General features: G+C 36.7%; 3 protein-coding genes across 3 annotated transcripts; 1 reads left to right on the top strand and 2 right to left on the bottom strand.

The window, feature by feature from the left end:
* Positions 1–2,856: 2,856 nt before the first annotated feature.
* On the top strand, positions 2,857–4,088 carry LOC145091945 (syntaxin-121-like). Its single transcript, XM_079029788.1, has one exon. The coding sequence runs from the start codon at positions 3,016–3,018 to the stop codon at positions 3,901–3,903; it is 888 nt and encodes a 295-aa protein (XP_078885914.1). The 5' UTR covers positions 2,857–3,015; the 3' UTR covers positions 3,904–4,088.
* Positions 4,054–7,105, bottom strand: CYP97B3 (cytochrome P450, family 97, subfamily B, polypeptide 3). The gene is made up of 12 exons (XM_079029777.1): positions 6,810–7,105; positions 6,430–6,613; positions 6,226–6,333; positions 6,071–6,155; positions 5,738–5,976; positions 5,481–5,654; positions 5,303–5,410; positions 5,113–5,199; positions 4,939–5,027; positions 4,694–4,847; positions 4,456–4,605; positions 4,054–4,374 (listed from the first exon to the last, which is right to left on the bottom strand). The coding sequence occupies exons 1-12, from the start codon at positions 6,926–6,928 to the stop codon at positions 4,147–4,149; spliced, it is 1,725 nt and encodes a 574-aa protein (XP_078885903.1). The 5' UTR covers positions 6,929–7,105; the 3' UTR covers positions 4,054–4,146.
* A 15,570-nt stretch (positions 7,106–22,675) lies between these two features.
* On the bottom strand, positions 22,676–25,332 carry CLV2 (Leucine-rich repeat (LRR) family protein). The gene has a single exon (XM_079029765.1). It carries the CDS (start codon positions 24,969–24,971, stop codon positions 22,755–22,757), a length of 2,217 nt encoding a protein of 738 aa, XP_078885891.1. The 5' UTR covers positions 24,972–25,332; the 3' UTR covers positions 22,676–22,754.
* Positions 25,333–25,671: the final 339 nt, after the last annotated feature.

The raw sequence follows: 25,671 nt of genomic DNA, 5'->3' as shown, positions 1-25,671 counted from the left end.
TCAGTGTCACCAATCGTTTTTATAGAAGTTTGCTTCATTCCAATCTTCACCATCCCCATCTTCTTCTTCCTCTTTTTTTCAATTATAGGAATCCAAGCCGTTTCAAAATTCATATCTCCAATAATCACCATGCTCTTTCATAAATCAAGGACATGATTTTCGTTTTGATGCAAACTCTTCCCATAGATACATTCTCTTTTTTATCTTCATCAATAAACATGACTTCCCCCACACCAATGCACTACTAAGATAATTAGGGGGTGTTTGGGATTGCGTTGAAAAGTGCTTATTTGCTTATTGACTTTTTGAAAAACTAATAAGTCAAAAAAAAAAGTGTTTGGCAAACTCAAAAGCACTTTTCAGAATAACTTTTCCATAAGCTTCAATAAACATTTTTTAATAAACATGTAAAACGTGACTTTTTGAAACTGCTTATGGCTTTTCAGCCAAAATAACTTCAAAATACATTTTTTAAGTCAAACACTTTTTAACTTATTGACTTTTTCACTATAAAAGCTTATCCAAACACTTTTTAAAAAACTTTTTTTACCACCACTATAAGCAAATAAGCACTTTTATCTAAAAACACTTTCTAGTTAAAAAAGCACTCCCAAACACCCTCTTAATCTCTAAATCTAGGAATCCTTCCTTCCTACACACCTTGTAAAGGTTAGCAATCAAGTTTGCATGACAAGCATTAACAAAAACCACACATGAAGCGTCCAAAACATTCAAGAGATCCCTTTCCACCAATTTAATTGTCCTCCCTAACCCTTTAGCTACTCCACCACCTTGTGTCGCCTTCTTTCCTTTCAAAACTGATGCAAAAGACCTTGAGTTCCTTATAATCTCCTGATCTTGTACTTGCTTGTTTTGTTCACATATTACATGTTGAGCAGTAGATCCATTTTTATCAATCCAAATGGCGCATAAGTTTCATACTAACATTTCTTGATCAATCACCTTTAACAATCATACACATCCAAATCTTCTATACCAATCTCTAATAATTAGATAGACATTTGAAACCACTCCATATTGCTCACATATTTTCCAAAAATCTTGATTCTGAAAGTTGTCTGGAAAATTAGCCACATAGTCAACACCGGTAGGCAAAGTCAAACGGCTGCTGTTTAGGGTTTTAATTATACTTTTTTGTTTTAACCGCTTCTGTGCTTTTTAATATTTAGTATATAACAAAATTATAAACATGGCGATTAAATTATGTTTGTTGGGCTGGTGCAAACATGCGACTTAAAAATTTAACATGCGGTTTTTCTTTTCTTTATAATTATCTAATACACCCAACCCATTTAACCCCATGAAAAACTTTATTTCAAATTTCATTTACGCTGCAAAGAACTTGAACGACCATGAATTCAAAAATAAAGAGGGTTGACTTCGTGTTTGTATTTGGAGAAGAAGGTGAGGATGAAGGCCAAAGGATTAAATTTGTATAAGGAGATAACGTCGTTAATAACATAGGAAAAGTATAAATTTTGAAAAACTTATTGTTTTGAAAACACATAGTTGCATTAAGCAAACATGCGGATGTATAATCGTAAACGCAATAGATTTTATTATCATAATGTAACAGTTAACATCATTGACACATCAGTATTTAGTATGGAGTATGGACATTTCTAAAATGGGGGCATAATCATAACTAAAACGTAAGTGTTGTTCCATCAATGTACATTAGAAATTCATTAACTTTATACTAAGAATAGAACTTAATGCTACCCATAAGCTTCATAGTCGGTTTTCAGATTTTAATATTCAACTTCAAAAATTAATGTTAATAACTAAGAAACAAACGTGACATGAGATTTCAAAACGTATGAAATATAACGTTGCAAACTTCGAAAACAAAAGTTTTAACGTAACAAATTGATCAACAACTTTTGTTATCAATCCAGAATTTATGGACCAAAAAAGTAAACTTAACGAGTACCATACAACGATATTTACAAATAAATTCAAATTAAAAAGTTATAAAAACATTATTATTATTATTATTATTATTATTATTATTATTATTATTATTATTATTATTATTATTATTATTATATAGTTTTTGAACAATCAAAAAGAGATATTCTTTTTTCACAATGAAGGAAGCAATATAGTATTCGAAAAGCCAAACCTGGCGGCGATCATCCTTCTCGTGGCCAACCATAATAGTACATCTTTCGGTTGGCAAAGATTATCTTTCCATTTGACTTAATTAATCTATTAGCATCCATATAATTTCTGTTTATGTGTTTCTGATAAATTTATTTTTTTTATTACATAATATAATCCTAAAAGTAATTATCAAACAAAACGAATTATTTACAACCAATCAAGTCCCAAAGTCGGTATTTTATCGGGTCATTTAGATAATTTGAAGTTAGACACTAATCATGTGATACTTTACAAATTTTATTGTTAACAAACTGAGAAAAAATTAACACAAAAAGCTTTTACCCACGGTTAGATGTCGAGTAAAAAGTCAATCAACCTAATTAAAAATGGTAAATGATAAATAAATATGTTACACTTGATGTAAAATTGACTATCTTCTCTGTAGATAATTAAACAATCACAAATTATATGTTTTTTCAAACACGAATTTCTTTAAGTCGTATTAGTTATATAATTTGTGAACGCAAATCCATATTATTTGATAATGATTATATTTATTTAACAAAAAATTAGATAAATTTTGTGATGTTTTCTAATTATATTAGTAAAAGTTTATAAGAAAATATTCAAATATTGAAAGTAATACGAGGGTTACTGAAATTTCGTCCCGCCATCCTCCAACGACCTGGACTAGTCTACCAGAAGCAGCCGTGGAAGAAAAGTCAATTCGCCACCGCGTTTTTCAGTTCTAATCCTTACATAATTCTCCCATAATCCTCTCCCAAATCCACAAATTCTTTCTTTCTCCAATCGATCAGATTAAGGAACGATTTTGATTTCTGATTTTGTGTTTTATTTTTTTGAATTTTGAAAACACCGGCGACAAAGATGAACGATCTTCTATCCCGCTCGTTTTCCGCCGGTCGCAACGGTGATATTGAGATGGGGAACGCCGCCGATGGCGACGGTACGAACCTCGACAAGTTCTTTGAAGATGTGGAGGCGATAAAGGAGGAGCTCAAAGGTCTTGAGTTACTTCACGATCAACTTCAATCGTCGAACGAGGAGAGCAAAACCCTACACAACGCTAAATCCATCAAAACCCTACGAACGAAGATGGACAACGACGTCGCTTTGTCTCTGAAGAAAGCGAAGCTTATTAAGAATCGTCTAGAAGTCCTAGACCGTTCCAATGCATCCAACCGGAATCTCCCCGGCTGTGGTCCGGGGACCTCCACCGACCGGACACGAACCTCCGTCGTAAACGGTCTCCGTAAGCAACTCCAGACGTCGATGAAGTCCTTCAACGAGCTCCGTCAGAAAATGACCGCCGAACACCGGGAAACCGTTCAGAGAAGGTACTACACCGTCACCGGCGAAAACGCGGATGAAGCTACGGTCGATAACCTAATCTCAACAGGACAAAGCGAGACTTTTCTACAGAAGGCGATTCAGGAGCAAGGAAGAGGACAGGTGATGGATACAGTGCTTGAAATTCAGGAACGACACGACGCCGTTACAGTGATCGAGAGAAACCTTAAGGAGCTTCATCAGGTTTTCATGGATATGGCTGTGCTTGTGGAACATCAAGGAGCGCAACTCGATAACATCGAGGACCATGTCAACAGAGCCAACTCGTACGTGACTCGTGGAACTGTTCAATTGAATGAAGCCAGGAAGAAACAAAAGAACACACGAAAGTGGACTTGTTATGCGATCCTTCTGTTACTGATTATCATCGCCATCATCGTCTTGTCCATTAGACCATGGAAGTAGAAACCTGTACTCTGCGCTCCAATACTTGTACCTTTTGGTATGTTTATTAGTTTTTGTTTTCCAATTATTTGTTCATATTCGTGGGTGAGATGCTGAGATTGATGTTTTCTGGTTTGATCGGTGTTCATAGTATTGTAATTTAATGGCAGATGAGATGATATTCATTCTTCTATTTTCTTCGTTAATTTCTGTATCAATATTTGATTAATTTCACTACAATAATACAACAAAAATCACCTGAATTCAATCTTCTCTGCGAGATCTGTTCTTGAGTTTGCAGAAGAGTCCGTTCTTAGTATGGATGGTTGCTCCGGTGACAAGCTCCACAGACTCCGGCGATCCTTTCAACTCCACATCAAACTTCCATAATAGCATGGCTAAAGCTATTGTCGACTCCATTAACGCAAACTGATCTCCTACACATCTTCTAGGTCCTCCACCAAATGGTAAGAAAGCAAAATCTGATACAATCTGTTATCACATCACCACCCATGAATCTGTTAGATCACGCTTTCAACAATTCATCAAGTAAGAACAATAAAAAGTAAAAACCTCATTTGGGTAAAGAGCTCCAGGGCTTCTAGATGGATCAAAACCAGCCCACCCTTCAATATTATTGTTATCTTTTTGAACTAGAAACCTTTCTGGTTCAAATTCATTCGGATTCTCCCAGAAGTATGGAGATCTATGGAGATTATATATCTGTTTGAAAATTTAATAAAAATCTTTACATAAGAACAATTGAATTCCCACTTGAAAGATTATGAAAAATGTTTGATTTTTAACTTACTGAAATAAAAATATCTGTTCCAGCAGGAATTTGGTATCCCTGTTTATCACCCTTATAACCTCCTGGTAATATATCTGATTTTAAAGAACGTCTGATGAGCAATGGAGGCTGAGGGTATAAACGTAAACTCTCAGAAATGATGAGTCTAACGTATCTGTCAAGTGCAACAAAAATAGTAATCATTATAAATTATAGCAATATACTTATTGAAAAAGTAACATTCATTTGGAAAACCCGAAACCTACTCTAGTTTTTTAAGGGACTCCAAAGTTATTCCATCCTCTGAGATGACTGTATCGATTTCAGCTTGTGCTTTCTTCATTTTGTCTGGATGCTAAATAATAAGAAATTTAGACATATAAAATGAAGTGATAATTACAAAAATGTCCAAAATGGTAATATTTTGGTTTGATTTGTACTTGAGCAAGAAGGAAGACAGCCCAAGTAAGAACAGCAGCTGTTGTTTCATGCCCAGCAATAAGCATTGTCATCAAGTCATCTCGTAACTGTTACATAAAATTTCTAAAAAAATATTATTCAAATTGAAAATTATTATTTTAATTTAAAAAAGTGAGATAACACTTAACACATGAGTCATGACAGACTTACTTGACGATCATCAACATCAACTCCTCTCATGTCAACCAAGAAACGCAAAAGACTCGCATCCTTAAGATTTTTGTAGTCCCTTTGTTGCAATTTCTCAACATCTGTTTCCTATCAACAAAAAGTTTATAAGTTTAAAAAAAACATTTGTGGGTTTTATACTTTTATTAATGAGAGTCACCTGTCTTGTATCTTTTGCATTTTTTATAAGACCATCGAGACAATCATTAATAATCTTGAGATCATTTGCAAACTTTCTTTGTCTTGGAACAAGCCATCTAGCTAAAGGAAATTTCCAGTAAGGAATGTAGAATGTAGAACGATGTTCAGCTTCAAAAAGTGTACCATATACTGCCTGAGATTAAAAAAAAAAAAAGATTTTATTATTTATTTTTTAGAAAAAATAAAATTTGTTAATGTATTGAATGATGACTAGACCTTAATGACAGGAGATTCTTTTGTGACAGAACCAAAGTCATAATTGAAAACACCAAGACCGATTATGTCAAGTGCCAAATTTGAGAATTCTGCTTCGAGATCTAACTCGATCTCATGTTCTCCTTGTGAGTTTTTTGCTTCTAGAAGGTTCTCGAGTTTAGATATTGTTCTTTCTGAACAATTGGCAAACATTTGCACCATGGCTTCCAGATATAAGGTGTGGAATCCGGGAGCTATAACTGTGAAAAGTTACAAATCAACAGACACCTGTCTTAACAATTAACTCTCATTTTTAAACAATACAAAAAAGGGCTTAATAAATATCCAGTTTACCTCTTCTCCTTTGCTTCCAAGTCTCCAAGTCAGCAGGAATTAATCCTTTCCCCATGATTGGTTCCAGAATATCAGCAAGAACACCCTAATTGATACATATCAAGTATCATTACAGAGAGTGAAGGAAAAAAAAATCAAGAACTTAAGAATTGTACCTTATCATATGAAAATGCATTTTCACGAAGAATATATCGGGCAACAATTGGATCAGATACAACTACAAATGCTTTTGGACCAAAAGCAAGTTTATAAACCGAGCCATGCTGTTCAACAAATCATCATTGAGGTGTCATAGATGTTAATAGCTTATGAATTAATCATACAAAGAGAAGAAAAATGAAAAGATAAATGAGAAGTACCTCTATAAACCAGTCAAACAAAGAGAAGAAAAGAGGTTTCCCAAACAAATCAGACACAGCACCTTCAGCTACAGGCATGGAACCTATGCTTCCACCACTCAAGAAATTAGTCAATAAATTGCTTGCGTTATCCAAAACATTCCTACTCTTATTCGTCTTCTCATCTGTACTTGTTGATTGACATCTGCATTCATCATACGACACAACCACAACTAATCTCTTATAATCGGATTCAAAAAATTTGTAATCAATTTAAGTAATTCATGCCACCACACAGAGTAAATTGAATGTCCAAATCACCTCTTTAACAAAAAAAACTTAACACAGATGAAGCAGCCGAATGGATTTCTATGTTCTCCTAGAATTTCAAATTGAGTTACCTGATTCGACATGTTCTCGGATTCGCACTGAAGCGATAGGGTTTAGAAGAAGTTGAAGATGGAATATCATTTGTGCAGAACTGAGGGAGCATAGAGCAACTATTGGTGACAATTGACATGGCTACTGAAATTCAATCGGAAAGGGGTTTCGGTTAGGAAGATCGACGCAATTGGAGATGGCGATATAATGATATCAGTGGCAAATTTGGGGAGCCACCCACATGGTATTGCTGCTAATTGTAGTAGAATGTTGAAGTTAAAAAACTGAACTTGGAATGCATTGGGAAGATACTTTAACTGAAATGTTTGTTTACTGTGCGCCCAAAATCGGATTTTGGTTAGGTGGGGATATTTGCATTCCACCCCTATAACTTTTGGTTATTTTATATATGCCCTTAATAAATAATGAGGTATATGCTTAGAGAGGCATACTATCCCGAACGAGAACAACAATACTCGCCGAACCTTAACCATGGTTTAGATTGAGTCACCGAGGTTACTGCAAGTATGCTCTTTCTGAACCATTCAGATGATCAGATCGGTTACACTAGTAACAAATCGGTTACACTAACGAATGACATCAAATCATATAAACATTAGTATTGTCGTTAAACAGGTTGTAATGCACTAACGAATCATAACAGTTCATGAATCCGTATTGATAAGACTAATTACACAACCTAAGTACAACATTTTCTACCTTCGGTAGCAAGAACGTTAATGGCGACTAGACTATCGCCTCGACATGTCCAAGCCGCTATTTCCCATGGAAAATAGGTATAAAAGCAAGCCATAACGAATAACAAAGGTATGTACCATTGATCAAATTCACTATTCCTTGAGGTTTATTTGATATTTGTCTTCTAACTTAAGCTTCGGGGCGTTCTGCTGGGAGTTCATCCCGATGAACGTGTAACGATTTATGATGCAATTCAGGTACAAGAGCTAGTCACATAATCCATACGCGAAGAAGTTAACAATAGATCTTAGACTCGGAAACCCGAGGCGCATCAAATGGCACCATCCGTGGAAACTACATGTGACAATCAAGAAATTAGGTCAAAGATCGTCGGTCAAACCACCACAAACACCTCATGTAATAGACCTAATGCAATGTAGTTTAATGCAAATAAAGTTTTTATACTTGGAAATGCATGCGGAATACCACTCAAGTCTTCTATGAATATAAAACTTTGTCAAACAAACTCTATCCACTATACAGGGGCGAAGCCATGATTTGAGGATAAGGGGGAGCTTATATTAATACCCGCCAAAGGTCTTGGACAATAGTGAAAAAATTAGAAATAAAAATGATTAAGAAAAAATCATATAAAAAGGAGTTAAATACTATATTTTTTTTAATTAAACCACTACTACGAATAAAAAGAAAAGAGTAACTTAATATACTTGTAAATCGGCAATTAAAAGAGCTATTAATGACATAAACTAAAATAAATGTGGAATTTTAGTTGTGTACTTCAATTTTAGTCATAGTATAGCCTTATTATTTTTCTTTATAATAATTGGAAATTTAAAAGGTTGAAGAGTCTTAGCAACAAAAAACCGACATGGGCTTCAAATTAGTGATAGGTTCATTATTTATTTAACTAATAGTTTGAATTGTAAAGGAGATTGAGGGGGGCAAAGCGTCTGACAACCCCCCTACTAGTTCTCCCCATGGACTATACATAAGTAATTAATTAATGCATTGAAAATAAGATTTATGTATTAAATATTATTATGTACGAATAACACCCTAGACTGATAGAGCATGAGAACACGATTTCATGGATATAAAGAACGTTGAAAACGGAGTTTATATACAAAAGTTACGACCTTTTAAAGAACACAAACTGTCAGATAACAATCTGAGGCCTGGAAACGTCACTTCAAAGTTCAAACACTATGTATTGTACTTTAAAACATGAATTTTTGATCCCGAACAATTTTCCCATGATCACTAGTCAATTTAGTATTTGATTTTGGAACTAACTATTTTTGCCCGAAAAAAGTTCGACATGAAACAACACAATACTGGCTTTTCCGCAAACGAATCTTCAAACGATTTGTTGGAATAGCTACGCATCTTGTTAAGTGATTTTGAAAATATTTCATGAATAAGACAATACTCTAATATTGGATTCTATTTTATAAATTACCGTAACTTGAAGTCATAACACTTTTATGAAAAACAGTCGATTCGTTGAAACCGAAATCCCCTGACAAATGACTTCAAACACAAATTTAATATAGTTATTGTAGCACCTGGTTCCTGGTACGTAAATCTTATTTGAGTATTCTCTCTTTTTTAGCCTTGGACTCGGCGAGTCATAAGTCCGACTCGCTGAGTAGATACGGGACCCGGGACACGTTTAAGTTGGCGACTCGGCGAGTCCATATCCTGGACTCGGCGAGTCACCGCTGTTGGATGAAACCCTAAGTTTCAGGGGTTTGCACCCTATTTAAACATCATATCCGCCCCAAGCCAGCCCCCATTCACCCTCAGAACTCCCAACCCTCGTTCTAAGCTTGTTCATTGAGAGTTTGAAGCAATTGTTGTGTGTTCTTGAAGGTTTTGAGGCAAAAGGGGAGTAGATCAAGAGGAAGGGAAGGAATCCAAGCATCTTTGTGCTCTCTCAGCAGTTCCTTTGAGGTATAACCCGTTTTCCCCCTGTTTATATGCTTATTACTTCATTTAAGTCATTCTTGAGGCAATCCCCAAGCTTGTATGTGCAAATTATTTCGTAATAAGCTGATTGGCCCTTAGATCTAGGCATGGTTGAGCTCCAGGAGCTCAGATCTGTTGCCTTTATGGACCCTCATTGCATGAAGACCCTAGATCTACCCTTTTGGGTGCATTTTGAACCCTAAAACCCTTATGGGTGAATATCTACACGTAAAGTTGGAAACTTTACGTGTGATTCATGCTCTAGGAACCCAGATCTGTGAATGGCATGGACTGGAATCGAGCAAATCCGTGTAGTTAGTGGTTGCATGGTAACGACGGCGAGTCGTTCATCTAACTCGGAGAGTCGGTTCGCAAGTCTCCGAGTTTGTCCCCTTTTCGTAGTGTCGAGTGAGCAGTGAGTCACGGGGTGTGACTCAGTGAGTCGGAAGCTGAACTCATCTATGGAGGAACTCTGCGAGTCAATGCCCTGACTCGGCGAGTTCAAGGCAATCTCCTTAGATCAAGAACGGACTCGGCGAGCTGTTCATACAACTCGGCGAGTCTTAGCATAAGTGTTCATCGGATGAAGATGAACTCGACGAGTTGTTCATACAACTCGGCGAGTAGGATGAAGGACTTGAATATCAGTTTAAAAGGAGAACTCGTCGAGTCATCGCCTAACTCGACGAGTAGAAACGGGATTCGGGACAATCGTTTGGGTAGGGACTCGGCGAGTTGGAGAGCCAACTCGGCGAGTCGGGTCAACTGAAAGTTGACTCTGACTTTGACCTAGGGCATGATCAGGGGTAAAATGGTCATTTTACCCAAAGGTCAGTTAGCAGTGTTTGATTGAGTATGTTGTGGGAATTTCAACCGGAGGATTTCCGGAGCAGCAACAGCAGCAGTAGACAATCAGTTTCCGATCAGATCAGCAGCTACTTCGAGGTGAGTTACCTTCCAGTAGCGGTGGGTCTACGGCCACAATGTCGGCCCACCAATAGGAGTTGTATGTAGATGATTGTCTCTGTGATATTCATATAGGGATTACTACTACCTGTGTTGTGTTTATGTGCTAGTATGATATGATGCTATGTGCTAGTGACAGTAGGGGGAGATAGTCTCCGAGATATCTGGTCGGTAGGGCCGAAGGGGTAGTCATACCCAGCCATGTTAGATAGATTCTGATATTGTGATACATGTTATGTAGTAGTAGTAGAGGGGAGAAATAGTTCCCCAGTATCCGGTCGAGAGGACCGAAGGGGAGGTCAGCACACAGATATGCTAGGAAGTATCCGGTTGAGAGGACCGAAAGGGAGGCCAGCACCCAGATATGCTAGGCAATATCCGGTCGAGAGGGCCGAAGGGGTAGGTCGGGCACCCAGATATGCCTGACAATATGTGTATGATATGAGATTATATGGTATGTGGTACAGTGGGGGAACTCACTAAGCTTCGTGCTTACGGTTTTTAGTTTTGGTTTCAGGTACCTCCTCAGCTAGGGGAAAGGAGTCGGCGCGGTAGAAGCATGTCACACACACACACTCTCTTGTTTCCGCAGTTACGAGTTTATTCTGGGATTGATACTCTGATATTTGATTGATCGAATGTTGTGGTTTTCAATTTGGTTTTCGATGTGAAATGGTTTAATCAAACAATGTTTTAACTATTAATGCTTTTATGTAATGTTATATAACAAAATTTTTGGACGTGAAAATTGGGTCGTTACAGTTATACTATTCGTTAGAATACTATTTTTACATATTTCGAACTATAATTTTCGGGACAATGAAGTAATGTGCAAATAAATGTGAGATGTCAAATTGCATGTAGATCTTGGTGAGGTAGTGTCGTGTTGTGAGCGTGACACTTGTCAAGCTTAGGGGGTGCCACTTGTCAACATTTTGTGCTCCAAAAATTCCTATACATAGAGAGAGGGGGTTGCCCTCTCTCCCCACTGCTCTCTCTCGCTCTCCCAGCCTTGTTTTTCAATCACCGATAACGACGTCGCCACCGACTGCCGCCTCCTCCGCTTTAAGTCGCCATTCCTTGCCACCTACCTACTGTCGATGTAACGCCCGCATATTCGGGCTGCACAACTAGGCGATACAACAAATTTTTGATAGAATATTGTTTAGGATAATAATCTTAACTGGATTTATAGTATATGCGACAAGGATCACGTACATATAAAAAAAACTACGAAATTCGACTTCGTATGAAGAAGTTATGCTTCTTCGAAGTTTCGCGATTAAACCGACACGACTCTGCATATCATAAAAACTGAATTTTAGATAGGTTTTTTATTAGCCTAAGAAATCTAAACGAAAGTCACAGTAGACGTAAAACCGAGAGCTTGCATATAAAGAATGTCCAAATCTGAATTCGTGAGAGGAAGTTATGATTTTTCAAAGTTTCTGCACAATTGTGTTAGCACAGAAATCGGATTTTAGATTGGTTGATTTTTAGTTGAAACAATCTAAAAGGGAGTTGAAGATATCGTTAATAGGAGTCCGTCGATATAAAGACGGTTGAGAACGGACGTCGTATGCAAAAGATATGAAATTTAAACAGAGATTAGCAGTCTAAGCCGTCTAAAATAATAAATAAAAAATAAAGTGATAATTAGCCAACGAAGTCTAAAGAAATTTGTAGGTCTCGATCATAGCTGCGTGTGGATATAAAGAACGTAAAAAACGGAGTTCGTATGAAGAAGTTACAAACTTTTGAAGTTTCACGAGTGCACCTCGCTCAAATAAGGTGCAACGTGCACCTTCTAGAAGTCGTCACGTCGCACCACGCAAAAGATGACATGTGTCGGTAGCTGGGAGGTCGACCAGGCCAGATGCATGGCGCACATATGGTCTGTGTGTAGCGCGCAGTGTCATTTTCAACCTTATAGATAGCCTCCAACCCTCATTTGATCTCCACACCTTTTCCACACAATCCCTCTCAAATCTCTTCTCCCTAGTTCAAAATTTTTGGTATTTAGGGTATTTTGGTTAGTACTAAGGTCCCCGAGAGACCGAAAACTAGTAGCTATCAGGCCAGAGATCTTCCAGTGCAATTTTAGGACTTTTGTTAGGAAAACCTCTATAAGTTAAGCTACACTTATAGCACTTTTAGTGTAACTAATATTTATAGTCACAGTCGTTAATATGAACCTATAAATAAGATTTAACTGTAATTGCAAATCATTATACTGACTGATCTACTTACGGGGATGATGTCTATGTTGGATTTAATGAGGTGTTTAAAGTGGGAATTCCAAACAGTATACTATGTACACCAAACAGACCCTACCTCTATTACGATCCCACCTGGTTGATCCTTACTTGATAGATCTTGATGTAGCATTGGGATTAGTGAAGAATCTAGACTATCATTAGTCGCCAGGAATATAAGACTAAGACTTAGTGATATTTGTACCTAGGTCACGTTAGAGGAAAAGATAAAGTACTAAGGTGAAGTTTTGCCCAAATTACGAGGCATCCACTTTTATCAAGTGAATGCATAGTTACTTTCATCTTACACATAAATATGAAGTTGTTAAATAATTAAATGTTATATGCGCTTATTATCTGCAATATGTGTTGGATAAACCTATATGACATGATTTTACTCGATTTTATTATATAAATATTTGTGTGTGTGTGTGTGTATATATATATATATATATATATATATATATATATATATGTCACACCCCTAAACCAGAACGGTGGAATCATTCGAGGGCGAATGACTTCATGTAGTATCATAACAGTTGAATATATGTTAAAGAAAGCAAACACAACCATCATAAATATAATCTAAAAAGTTACATTGTTGATTGTATTACATGTTTCAAAAGAAATTACATTATGATGATAAAATAAGTTCGAAATTGACGCCTTAGCGTCCCTTCCCCAAAAGTTGTTGTTACCTGTATTACTGAATCCCTGAGAAATACAAGTAGTTTTGAAAAAGTGTCAACAATTAAGTTGGTGAGTTCATAAGCGTTTTTGTATAAGAATTGTATGTCTTTTTGTATAAAGTAACTGAGTTTGTTTCTAGAAAATCCTATATTTTCCATAAATGAATAGTAGTTTTAAAAGTCCCAAAAACCGGAATGCATAAGTATTTTCCATACCTAAAATAGTGCAAGTAGATTTATATATGTATATATATAATCACTAAAGCGTTTGATAGCCTCGTAAATCAAATGTTTTAATACTTCATGTGAGTTTTATAACCGTACTATTGACCCAGACTGCCTGTCACAACGTTCTTCAGGCGTTGGAATGATATGACGTTTGTAACATCCTGAATTTCAGAAGTTTGAGTTAAGGGCTTAAAGTGTAAATTGAAGAAGGGACTTGACGAGTAGGTATACTTACTCGCCGAGTTGGAGCAGGTTTTGGGTCGCGAATTAAGTGACCAACTCGCCGAGTCGGAAGCTGGACTCGACGAGTTGGTGCTGGAATGAGAAAAACCCTAATCTCGAGGGTTGCACCCTATTTAAAGGACTTTATGTCCTTATCTCAGCCTTATTATTGCCCTTGAGAACCAGAAAACCCTAACCTCGTGTGTGTGTGTGTGTGTGAGGCCTTTGGGGGAAGATTGAAGCTTTGGAAGTTGTTTCTAGTGGAAGAAACTTGAAGATCAAAAGGGCTTGCATCAAGAGAGTGGTGTGGATCCAGAATCTATTTCAGTTTGGGCACATCTTGAAGGTAATAAGTTGTTACCTTCCCTCTTTTTCATCTAGATCTATTCATGGATGAGCTTTGGGGCCATTTTGGTATGTTTGAGATTTATTTTAGGTTTGGAGTTTAGATCTGAGGTTGCTACTTTAGGTCTAGACTTTTGTTGGTCTAAAATGTCATAAAGCATCAGTCAAAGATTTGTTGGTAAAACCCTTTTGTCTTAAGCCCTAGCCCTAGAGTGATTTGGACCTTTAACTCCTTGGTTTCATGTAAAGTTTGCAACTTTACGTGGGGGCTATGCCCTAGAAGAGTGGAACTACAGTTTGGAGCCCCTGCATGGCTCAAAAAACCTCTGTATGGATGAAGGATTGAAGAGACTCGGCGAGTCATATAAAGATGGGCATGGAATCGACGAGTTGGAAGAACAACTCGGCGAGTCTGTTGAAGATTGCCTTGGACTCGGCGAGTCAGGTCGCAGACCCCCAACCTCTTTTGGTTAAGCTTCGGATCTGTAAGTCAGTTGGCGACTCAGTGAGTTGGTCAAGACGGAATTTAGAGATCGTTCATCTCGACGAGTTAAGTCGTGTTATGGGAGTTTTATGAGTATAAGAACTCGACGAGTTGACGGGTTGACTCAACGAGTAGAGTCAATCAGGAAGGTTGACTTTGACCAGGACTTTGGCCAAAGTTGACTTAGTTGACCCCGGGAGGATAGTTTAGTCTCAATGTTGTTATTGGTATTGGTTGCTCAGGGAGCTATAGGAGCAGCATTTCAGAGAGTTGTCAGTTAGCAGCCAGAGGGTTATCAACCGAGTTCAGCAGTTCAGGTGTCATCACTTACCATGCCCTATAGAATTTCCATTTCTACTTGATTGTCTTCACCGTTTGGTACACTGTACTCAGCATCAAAGTCAACATAAGTTGAATAATCATCTGTAAATGCTTCAAATTCATCGAGTCTTACACTTTGTTGTCCATCAATATCTTCACAAATTGGTTCCTCTGCAAGATTGCCTAAATTACCCTTACACGCTTCTTCTATGTGGCCCATGATCAATCTGTCATTCACATCAATGACATTACTTCGTTGTCTTTGAATGATCCTGACTTTCATCCATATCTATTACATGTGACTGGTCAACAACATGGTTGGTAAGGTGGTCCAACTCAAGCTTTTTACTACACGATCCTACTTCTCTTCTACAAGGTTTTTTTCTATTAAGTTCAGGTGACAGACTCTCAGGTTCTAGTTCCTCAATAACAACTTTGGTAGGAGACTTAAAATAACTTGCTACCCTAGTCTGACGAATTTCAATATAGACCTTTATAAGTTTGTGCTTAGGGACATACGAAACCAATTTAAGAATATCTTGGTCATTACCTAAAGGCAATAACTCGTAGTCTAAGGGAAATCCAGGGATACAAAAATGGTAGTAAAGAGTTTGTTCACCTTTGTACCCTAATTCTCGAACCATGTCATCGAGTTCATGGACTGAAAATAAATCAGTGTCAACGTCATCTACGTATGATACAGTACCATCGACGTATTTCCTTCCATGTGACTTGGTGAAGACACCACTATAGTGTATCTTCAACGTGAAACATTTATCATATCCCTCTACAAACACAAAAATAGAAAGGGTAAAGAAGATGATTTATCTTCACGAATACATTCAAGGAAACAAAAACTTAAGTTTTTTTTTATGAAAAATCTTACCATGTCTCGATTGCAAGTCCTTCAAGCACGCATTTTTTTCATGCAAACACCATATTGACAGAACCATTGTCCTTTGGTGCTGTGTAAACCCTAAACCCCACTTTTGTTTCTTGGATGAGAGTGATATGTTGAAGACGAAGTCACTGTACTCTTGGGTGATGAAGAGTGTTTGGGATTTGACGTGAAGAAGACAGTGGCATAATCATTTCCCTTAATAAAGAAGAGGGCACAGGTGAAAAGACCGATTTACCCTTATATTATTTTAATGAAATAAGGGTTAAAGGTGGGGTTCTAACGGTGTGAGGGATAAGGACCATCTGTCAAAAGTTTTGAAAGCACAGGGACCATCTATGAGATTTTTAAACCACGGGGACTAAACTTCAGAATCTGGGAAAACACAGGGACCATTTATGATGTTTTTTCTTTGGTAAATGATTTTAAAGATTAAGCTTGATATTCTTGAAAACCACAGGGACCATTTATGAAGATTAGTCTAAGTAAAAACATATACACATTAGTCTAAGTCATAAATTAATTTAGAGGAAATTACGAATGATCCATGTAGTTTGGAGTAACTGACGTGTTTGGTCCCTAATATTTTTTAACCCAAACGGTCTCTATTATATATTTTTGTTGCATGTTAAAAGACTAAATTATCCTTCTGTATTTCTTTTATAATTTGTTTATTATTTATTTGTTATCTATCTATTAAAAATGTTTATTAAATAAGGTGGGGCCCACTCATACCCCTCACCATCACCTTCCCCCATCATCTTCTTCAAACTCCAAAACCACTGACGACTTCATCTGCCACATACTCCTTTTTTCTCCCTCCCTTCCATTCAATCCCTTCGTCGGAAACATGTATAACTCTCCCCTTTTCTTGCCATAAACCCACACATTGCAACCATAGTTTTCGGAAAAGGTGTTTGATATGGTTCCATTTTCCGATAATTTTTATGTCACCTCCATCTAGTTCGGTCATCTTCTACAACTAGCCTACAAAAACAAGAGTTTTGACAGGATACCACATCCGTTGTCAGTTAACCTCTACTATCTACCATTAGTTAACCGCAAAAGATAAACCCAACGGAAAATCAAAATCAATGAAATATGTTTTTCGCTAGACCAGTGAATCTTTAAGCTTTCAAAATGCACCTAGATGAAACAACAATACCCCCAAACTTTGGAAGGATTCAAATCCAAACAAAAAGCGAGGGTTCCAGGTTCATCATCTTCTTCACTTGAATCATCATCTGCAATCGTCGATGAAGCCCACCATGATTAAAACCATACCTTTCGTCTCTTCTCAACCGCCCCTTTTCAGCCTACTCTATCGAGTCATCTTCTTCGACCAACCCATCATCAGATATTTATTTTTCTTGCCTTGTCACCATTAACCCTAAAAGTTAATATGAAAATACCATATCAAATCAAAATGACCTCCATTAAAGAATTTAGGAATGTTAAGGTTCATTGGACACCATTAACATTTGTTTCAAATTGATTACAATCGCATGGAAAAACAAACTTACAAATTGAAATTGAATAATGTTTTATAACAATTGAAAACCAAAAATTGAGAAGCGTCACCACCATCATCGGAGAAACTAAATTTCTATTTTGTGGTTTCTGCGAAAAATCAAGTTTATGAAAACTTCTTCTCAAAGATGAAATAAATCAAATCAAAATGAAGCAAGCCCATGATTATGGTTCGAGTTTTTATAGTGACTTATTGGTTTGTTTGTTTTCCAATATGTAAAGGATAGAGAGCTAAGAGAGGGGGCGACAGAGGTAGGGAGGCTTCAAGGGTAGAGTTTTTCTGGCGAGAAAATGATGGAGATGGAGAGGGGAGTGCTGATGATGGAGGTCATTATCTCTAGTTCCTAGTTCCCGGATTTTAACAAAGAAAATAAATGAAATGGAAAGAAAGTAAGGAGAGAAAAGAAAAGAAAGAAAAGTGTAAGAAAGTTGTATTTTGTGTTTCCGAGTAGGAGAGTGAAGGGAAAATTAAACATTTTGTTAATTTCTCTCCAAATCCTTCCAAATTGGAAGGAAAGTTAGGAGGGAAAATTTTACTTCCATTTCTTCCACTTCCTTCCTTCAATGAAAAAAAGGAACATCAATTTCATTTACTTTTTTCTCACTTTCATCCATTTCCCTCGTTAAGTTAAAATGGAGAATAGGATGTAGCGGCAACTTGTGGATATGTCGACAAGATTGAGATAGAGGTATCGAGACGAAGGAAGGAATAGGGATGGCGAGCAACTTTTCTTTTATTACGGTGTAGGTTAACATTAGCTGCATGGCTTTATTTTTCTTTTCTTTTTTAATTTAAAGTGATAATAAATAACATAAATTAAAAAGATATACATAAGGGCAAAATATCTTTTTTAATATATGTTAGGGACTAAAGATGAAACAAAAAGATATAATAAGGACCGTTTGATTTAAAAAGAGTTAGGGTCTAAACGCACAAACTACCATAAACCATAGGGACAACTCGTCTAATTTACTCATTAATTTATATGCCCACAAAATTAATTGGTCAAATATTAGGAGATGAAAACAATTTATGATACCAAAAAAACTATAGGAAGGTTGTTGGTATTGTCGTCATTGTTAAAAGTCCACTGATGGTGGGTTGTGAGTTAGCAAATGTTGGTTATGCTAAGATAGGTGGACTACCTTAGGCGAGTTAGGCGTAGAGGTTGTCAGGCCTTTTGGTATAGGTGCACAAAAACATTTCATCATCCGAAACTGATTTGAAAATGGCACCTGATCCAGTTTATAAATTGGTTTGGTTGAAACTGGTCCGATTTGAAATCGAACAATTGGTTTGTAGTGGTTTGGTGAAACTAGTTTGAAAAACCAATTTAGAAACCGGTTTTCACTATAAAAACCAATTTTCAGATAGTAAAAAATATTGTTTAATCAATTTGTTCTTTATACAAGGTTTTAGATATTTTCCTAGAACGGTTTTCACGTCTTGTACTATCCCGGATGCACGAAAAATATTTTTCGAAAAGTTAAATGTTGAAAAATATCATTGTGAACCCCTGTAGTGCAACACCTACGTTTATTGCTATGCATTAATAAGATTATGTAATAGTTATGGTTAATAATTGTAACATTTATATGAAGTAAATAAAGAGAATTATTTGAGTATTATGTTTTCTATGTGTAGTTATATGAAATATATGTACTTATAGTAATATAATAAAAATAGAAATAAAATACACGTCTAAAATAAGATAATAATTAGGCTGAATATACTTGATGAAAGATGAAGTAGTCGATATGAGGATTCCAGATCTATAGTGAACACTGAAATCCGACTTCGTATGAAGAAGTTATGCTTATTCGAAGTTTCACAATTAAACTAACACAACTCTGCGTATTGTAAAAAGTGAAATTTTGATAAATTACTTTTTAGCCTTAGTGATCTAAACAAAATTCATAGAAGTCATTAAAGCGAGAGTGTGAATATAGAAAATGTCCAAATCTGACTTCGTGAGAGGAAGTTATGATTTTTCAAAGTTTCAGCGTAGCAGTGTTGGCACAAAAATCAAATTCTAGAATGGTAGCTTTTATACAAAATAAACCAAAGCAGAATTGAAGATCTCATTAATAGGAGTTCGTCAATATAGAGAACATTGAGAACGGAGTCCGTATGTAGGAGTTCAGATTTCCGCAGCAAATTCAACAACCTAAGCCTTTGAAAAATATAAATTTTGATAGAGTGAGAATTAGCTATTTGGGTCCAAAGGAAAGTTGTATATCTCATCGATAGCTTTCCGGGGATATAACGAACATCAAAAACGGAGTTCGTGTAAAGTAGTTATGGCATTTTGAAAATCTAGAAAATTGCATGAGCGAAGTGCGTCGCGTGTACTGATGACATGGCACCACGAGAGAGAGCCACGTGGCCCTGTTGGGGTAGCCCCTTTCTTCCGAGACATGCCAACGTGGACCAAGGAGATTTTGACACATTGAACTTTCTAGAAAGGGCATACGCGGACGAATGAGGCGACGACACTTGACAGAAGCCCAAAAGAGCCGGTGGTTGACTTTTCTTGGCTATAAATATTGGCGTCCGTATAAGAAATCACCCCTACACACTTTCTCTCTCGAGAACTCTTCACTTTTAGGCCATTTTCACTTTGTTTCTATGTTTCGGCAAAGCCCTGCGATACCTGAGGTATTCAACCAAGTAGTATCCATCAAGTAGGAGCCCTACGAGTATGATTTCCGGACTTTGGTCAGGAGGAACCTCTATAAATTAAGCTACACTCTAGTTCTTTCAGTGTAGCTCATATTTATAGTCATAAGTCGTTATTATGAACCTTTAAATAAGAAATATCAGTGATTCCAAGTTATAATATTGATTGATCTATTTACGGGAGAGGTGACTAGAATGATCATGTTGACTTGATTGTTGGATTTCAGAAAGATTACACACCAAAATGGTCCTGCCTCCCAACTATCCTACCTGGTTGATCCTTATTTGATAGAACGATCGTTATTTATTAGAATGATTGATAGGTCTAGACTATCATTAGAAAGTTAGACTAAGACTTAGTAATAATGATACAAGGTCACGTCAAAGGAAATGTCAAATGCTAGAAGCGAAGCGCGACCCAAATTTTGAATCATCACTTTAACAAGTGAGTGCATAGTAATTTCGACTTACATATAGATATGAAGTATCTAGATGATTATATGATAAATGTGCTTATTATATGTACTTCCTGATATTTGTGCTAGATGAAATATTATAACATGATTTTATTTTATTTAAACGTATATATACATATATTTTTATATATTGGGTAGAAAAGTGCTGATAATCATGAAATAAATGAGAGGCCTTGACTTTATAGATGATCTAGTCAGCTAACGAAGTATAGATAACGACCACAAACTATTTTAGACAGTCCAGCAGAACGTTGGCAGGCTCGTAACCTATAGGTGTTATTGAACTATGTGTTCACTAAAGATGTACTCCATCCCCTCATGGTTACCTTATGAACATGTATTTTCAAAGGAATCCCCCAAGTAGTGTTGTCTACCCTAATGCTTACAATGATCCTTAGGGTATGTCCCTGAGACTAGTATTTAGGTTCATAATGTGAGGATAACGGGAATAGGTAATAGGATTGAATTGTTTGGTGAAAAGAATATAACTAAAGAATCTAATTATTGTGGGTTGAAACCTATGTGCTCACTAGACTTCCCCAAGTCTGACACACTTAGTTTCCTTATATCACAGGTAGTGATACGAAAGCACATATGAGTTGAGATGATTATAATGAAAGGGGAATGGAATGTAGGCCAATAGGTTAATGTACTGTTGTAAGGCCTGTAATCTTTTGTTTATGCTTATGTACTGTATGGACGATGACATCCCAAAGTTTTTAATATAAATAAAGTACATTTATTCGAAAATGTTTTGATAATATTATTATCATGTTTTTAGGAACAAATTCCACATTATATTTCTTTGACAATGATACTCTGATTTTTAATATGCATAAATATATCGGTCTTTTCTAGCCGTGAAATTAGGCATGTCACATACATTGTCTCGAATGCTCGAAAATACCTTAGTTCATTACAAATACAAAAAAGAAAAAACTAGAAAAAAATTGTTTTTTTTTTCAAACCGATCCTAAACAGTGCCTAAAGGTTTGAATATTTTTGTTCGGAAATTAGTTTGAAATCAATTCCTTTTTTACTCAAACCGATTTTGGTTTTTGTTAACCCAAAGTGAACGGGTTTTAAAATTAATCCGATTTCCAAGAAAAATCGATTTGTGCACCTCTAGCCTTTGGTCTCATGGGCATGCTGTTAGGCTCTTTGTTCTTGGGCTTCTTTGCTCCACAAAAGGAGCATCTACGTTGTTGTTTTGGTTTTGCATCTTCTAGTTGCTTGTATTTACATTACGGTAACGTTGTGCTCTCAAGTTTCTTTTTAGAAGAGAAAGAGAAGGAAAAGGTTGTTCTCCAGTTTTTTATGGAGAGAAAAGAAAGAAAATGAAATGAAGGATTTGATGTGGGAAATCTAGACTATTTTACACACCAAATCATTCGCCTAATTTTGGGCGGATTGGAAGGGAAAACATATAATGACCGGTTTTACCCTTGTCATGTTCTTCAACTTCCTTGGTAATTGTCGTCTTCACTCATTTTCACAACACCATCGGTGCCATCAAGAACTCCTCTGGTTGAAACATCTTTCTCCCCTACCTTTACTATTGATGTCTCATCTTCTTCCCTCTTCTTACTCTATGAAATTGATGAACCCTAACCAACTAAGGATAAAAATATCATTTAACTCCCCCCCCCCCCCCCCCCCCCCCCTTCTTCCAACCCGAGAACACATATGATGATTTTTTTTCTCTTTCCATCTTCTTCCCCCCGTCCCTCCCTCCCCATAGACATTTATAAATGTTATATTTATAATTCCAAAAAAAAAAGATTATAAAGATGACTTCAAGTACAAACAGTAATTTCATACAATATATGAATAGATAGGGTGGCATCCAATTTTTCTACAACTAGCCAACTAGATTGCTTTTAACACAAATTGCACATATTCCATCCAACAAATAATTAACGGTGGAATCTTTTCGCTTTATGTGAGAACAAATATATTCACACAACTCTTAATTTTAATGGTCATGAATTCAAGACTCAATCTTGACATAAGACGTGCGTATCTCTATCTCTATTTTATATACAAAATGGAACTCATTTCATTTCATTTCATAGTTTAAAATTCATCTAAACCATAAATGTTTACAAAAGATAAACACTTTATATGTAACCCATTAGCAAATTCATCATCTATACAATCGTAATCTACCCTTTCTACATTTAAACTTTCGTCTGAAACATAAAATTCCTACTTCTTGATGAACAAAACAAAGCAACTCCAACCGAATAAAAACTAACACAAGCACTAACCGAAAACAACCATCCCGATATCAACCCGTCTTCTTTCCCCTCTTCATAAACCCTCTCCGGCTCCTCCGGCAACTTTCCAGTCAGACAACCACCACCACCACCACCATCACCGCCAGATGACTCCACACACAAATTAGGGTTTCCCGCAAACGCCCCCGAAAATCTCCAATACCCTTTCGTCTTATTAACAATCCCGGAAAAATAATTAAACGAAAGATTCAAATGTGTCAAATTCCCGAGTCCCGATAAATTTTCCGGGACTTCACCCGATAATGAATTATGCGATAAATCAAGAATCTTTAAGCTCCACATTGACTCCAAATTTGTGGGAATTTGACCATCGAGGAAATTGTAAGATAAATTTAGATACTCCAAACCATGTAGACCAAAAAGCCCTTCTGGGATTTGACCATGTAACAAGTTATCTGATAAATCAATGGTGACTGTTGATGAAAGATTGTAGTTTAGATGCAGATCATCACCCATCACCAATGAAAACTTACTATCTAACAATGGCGCTTTGGGGTTTTCTTTAGCTTCACCATTGTTGAAATGTAAACTGAGGTTGAAAATCCCGTCGGGGATATCGCCCGAAAATTTGTTGCCGGAGAGGTCGATTGATTGGATTGATTCAAACATGAAGATCCAAATGGCGAGAGCTCCGGTGAACTTGTTGTGTGAAAGAGAAAGGTACCTTAGGTTTGACCATTTGGTCAACGCGTCGTTTAGAGGTCCTGAGAGATTGTTGTAGCTTAAATCGACGACCTCTAATGATTTACATCCGGCCAACGTCAATGGGATTTCGCCGGAAATTTTGTTGTTGCTGATATCGAGAATTTTTAAACTGTCTAATGCGTCGAGCTCCGGTTGGATTTCGCCGGAGAGATTGTTGTTGTTGAGGATTAAAGCGAGAAGTTGGAAACAACCGACGATGTTTAGAGGGATAGAACCGGATAATGAGTTGTGAGAGAGATCGATTACCTGGAGATAGGTTAGGTTTCCGATTCTTGACGGGATTTCGCCGGTGAGAAGATTATGGGAGAGAAATAAAGCTTGTAAGCTTTTTAACTCTGTGAAATCCGGTGGAATTTCGCCGGAGAACTGGTTGTGCGAAAGGTCTAGCACAATTAGCCCTGACTTTTCCGGGGAGTCGAGAATTTTTTTAGGAAGATAACCCGACAACTGATTATAACTCAAGTCCAGAACAACAAGTCTATTCGAAAACAGGAATCTTGGAGAAATCTCGTAGGTTAGATGATTGAACGACAAATTAAGATGCTCTAATGCTCGTAGGGAAGAAATGCAAGTCGGAACTCCACCTTCGAGTAAGTTTTCAGCTAAATCGAGAAAAGAGAGTGATTCAACCGATGACGATAAACAAGGTAACGTACCGGAAAACGAATTTGACTCGAGGCTAAGATGCCCCAACGCTTGCCGGAAGTCCGGGAGATCACCGGAGAAATTATTGTGAGATAAACCCAAGTATTTAAGTGATTTCAAGTGCAATAAACCCTCGGGGATCCCCCCTCGAAACGAATTAAACCCCATTTCGAGTTTTTCTAGCTTCATTGAGAAGTTCCCAATCCAGTAGGGAAGCATTTGATCGAACAGGTTGTGGCTAAAATCCAGCTGGGTTAATCTGCTCAATTTCATGAGGGTATCAGGAATAACACCACTAAACATGTTATGACTAAGATCCAAGATTTTGATATTCCAAAACGAACTAAAACAATCTGGAATCTGGCCATCGAGATTGTTATGAGACAGATATAGGGTTTCGAGAAATGAGAGTTTACACAAGCTTGAATGAAGTTGGCCGGAGAGGTTAAACCCAGTGAGGTTGAGTGCAAGAACCCGTCCGTTCCATCTCGAGCAACTCACCCCAGTCCAGTTAGTGCAACTCGAACCGACCCATGACAATCTCTGATTCGGGTCATGGAGCTGTGACTTGAACAGGAGAAGTGAAGCTCTGTCTTGTATGTTGAGAGTTATTTCGTCGAACACGTTAGGAAGTGAAGAAGAAAGTGTCGAGAACGAAAGGCAAAACAGCAGAAACAGCGGCGTAAACCTTGAATTAAAGATTCTGTAAGTCTTGAAACAGAAATCCGGATCCCATCTTGCTTCCATTGATTTGAAGAAGAGATTCCTTCAGATTTTCACAAAATTTGAGACAAGAAGATGAGGGTTTTCATCTTTCAGGTAATAGGGGAAACCAAGATACCTGATAAATGATGGGGATTGGACAGACATTGAAGAGGCATTAAGATTAAAAGGTTTGAGTTTTATAAATAATGGGTAAGGAAAGCAGCAGCTAATCTGTGTAAGAAGAGAATTAAAAAGCAAACATTCTGGGCTCGAGTCCAGGCAAAGAGTATGGCTTTTGGGAATTTATTTACTTCTTCACATAAACTTTTGGTAAGCGTGAAAAAATCTCTGTCGAGGCATCTTTCGATTTGCCTACTTTTTACACGCGTGGTTGCACTCTCTTTCATAACATTTCCCCTTTTGAATTTCTAAAGCTTAAACGAGTTGATTAAACAATAAATTTCTCTAAATTTATCTTCTTTTCATGTTTAAGCCACTATTTCTTCGCATCTTAATGGGTTTGTATGAATATGACCTTTGAAACTGAAGAATCGAAAATATCTATTTGTTTTTAAAATAACGATAAAAATATCTTTGTTAGATTAAATAATTAGTTAATATATCTATTTATATCTATCTATCTATATTTATCTATACTATCTGATAATTATATCATATTTTATTTTTTTAGAATATTAATTCAAAATTTTATTTTTTACTTTTGGATTTGACACGTGGCAGT

This window comes from Lactuca serriola, chromosome 1, assembly GCF_051521515.1.
Source record: "Lactuca serriola cultivar US96UC23 chromosome 1, Lser_US96UC23_V15, whole genome shotgun sequence".
NCBI classification, from domain to species: Eukaryota; Viridiplantae; Streptophyta; class Magnoliopsida; order Asterales; family Asteraceae; genus Lactuca; species Lactuca serriola.
This window is presented reverse-complemented; position numbering and strand designations above follow the sequence as displayed.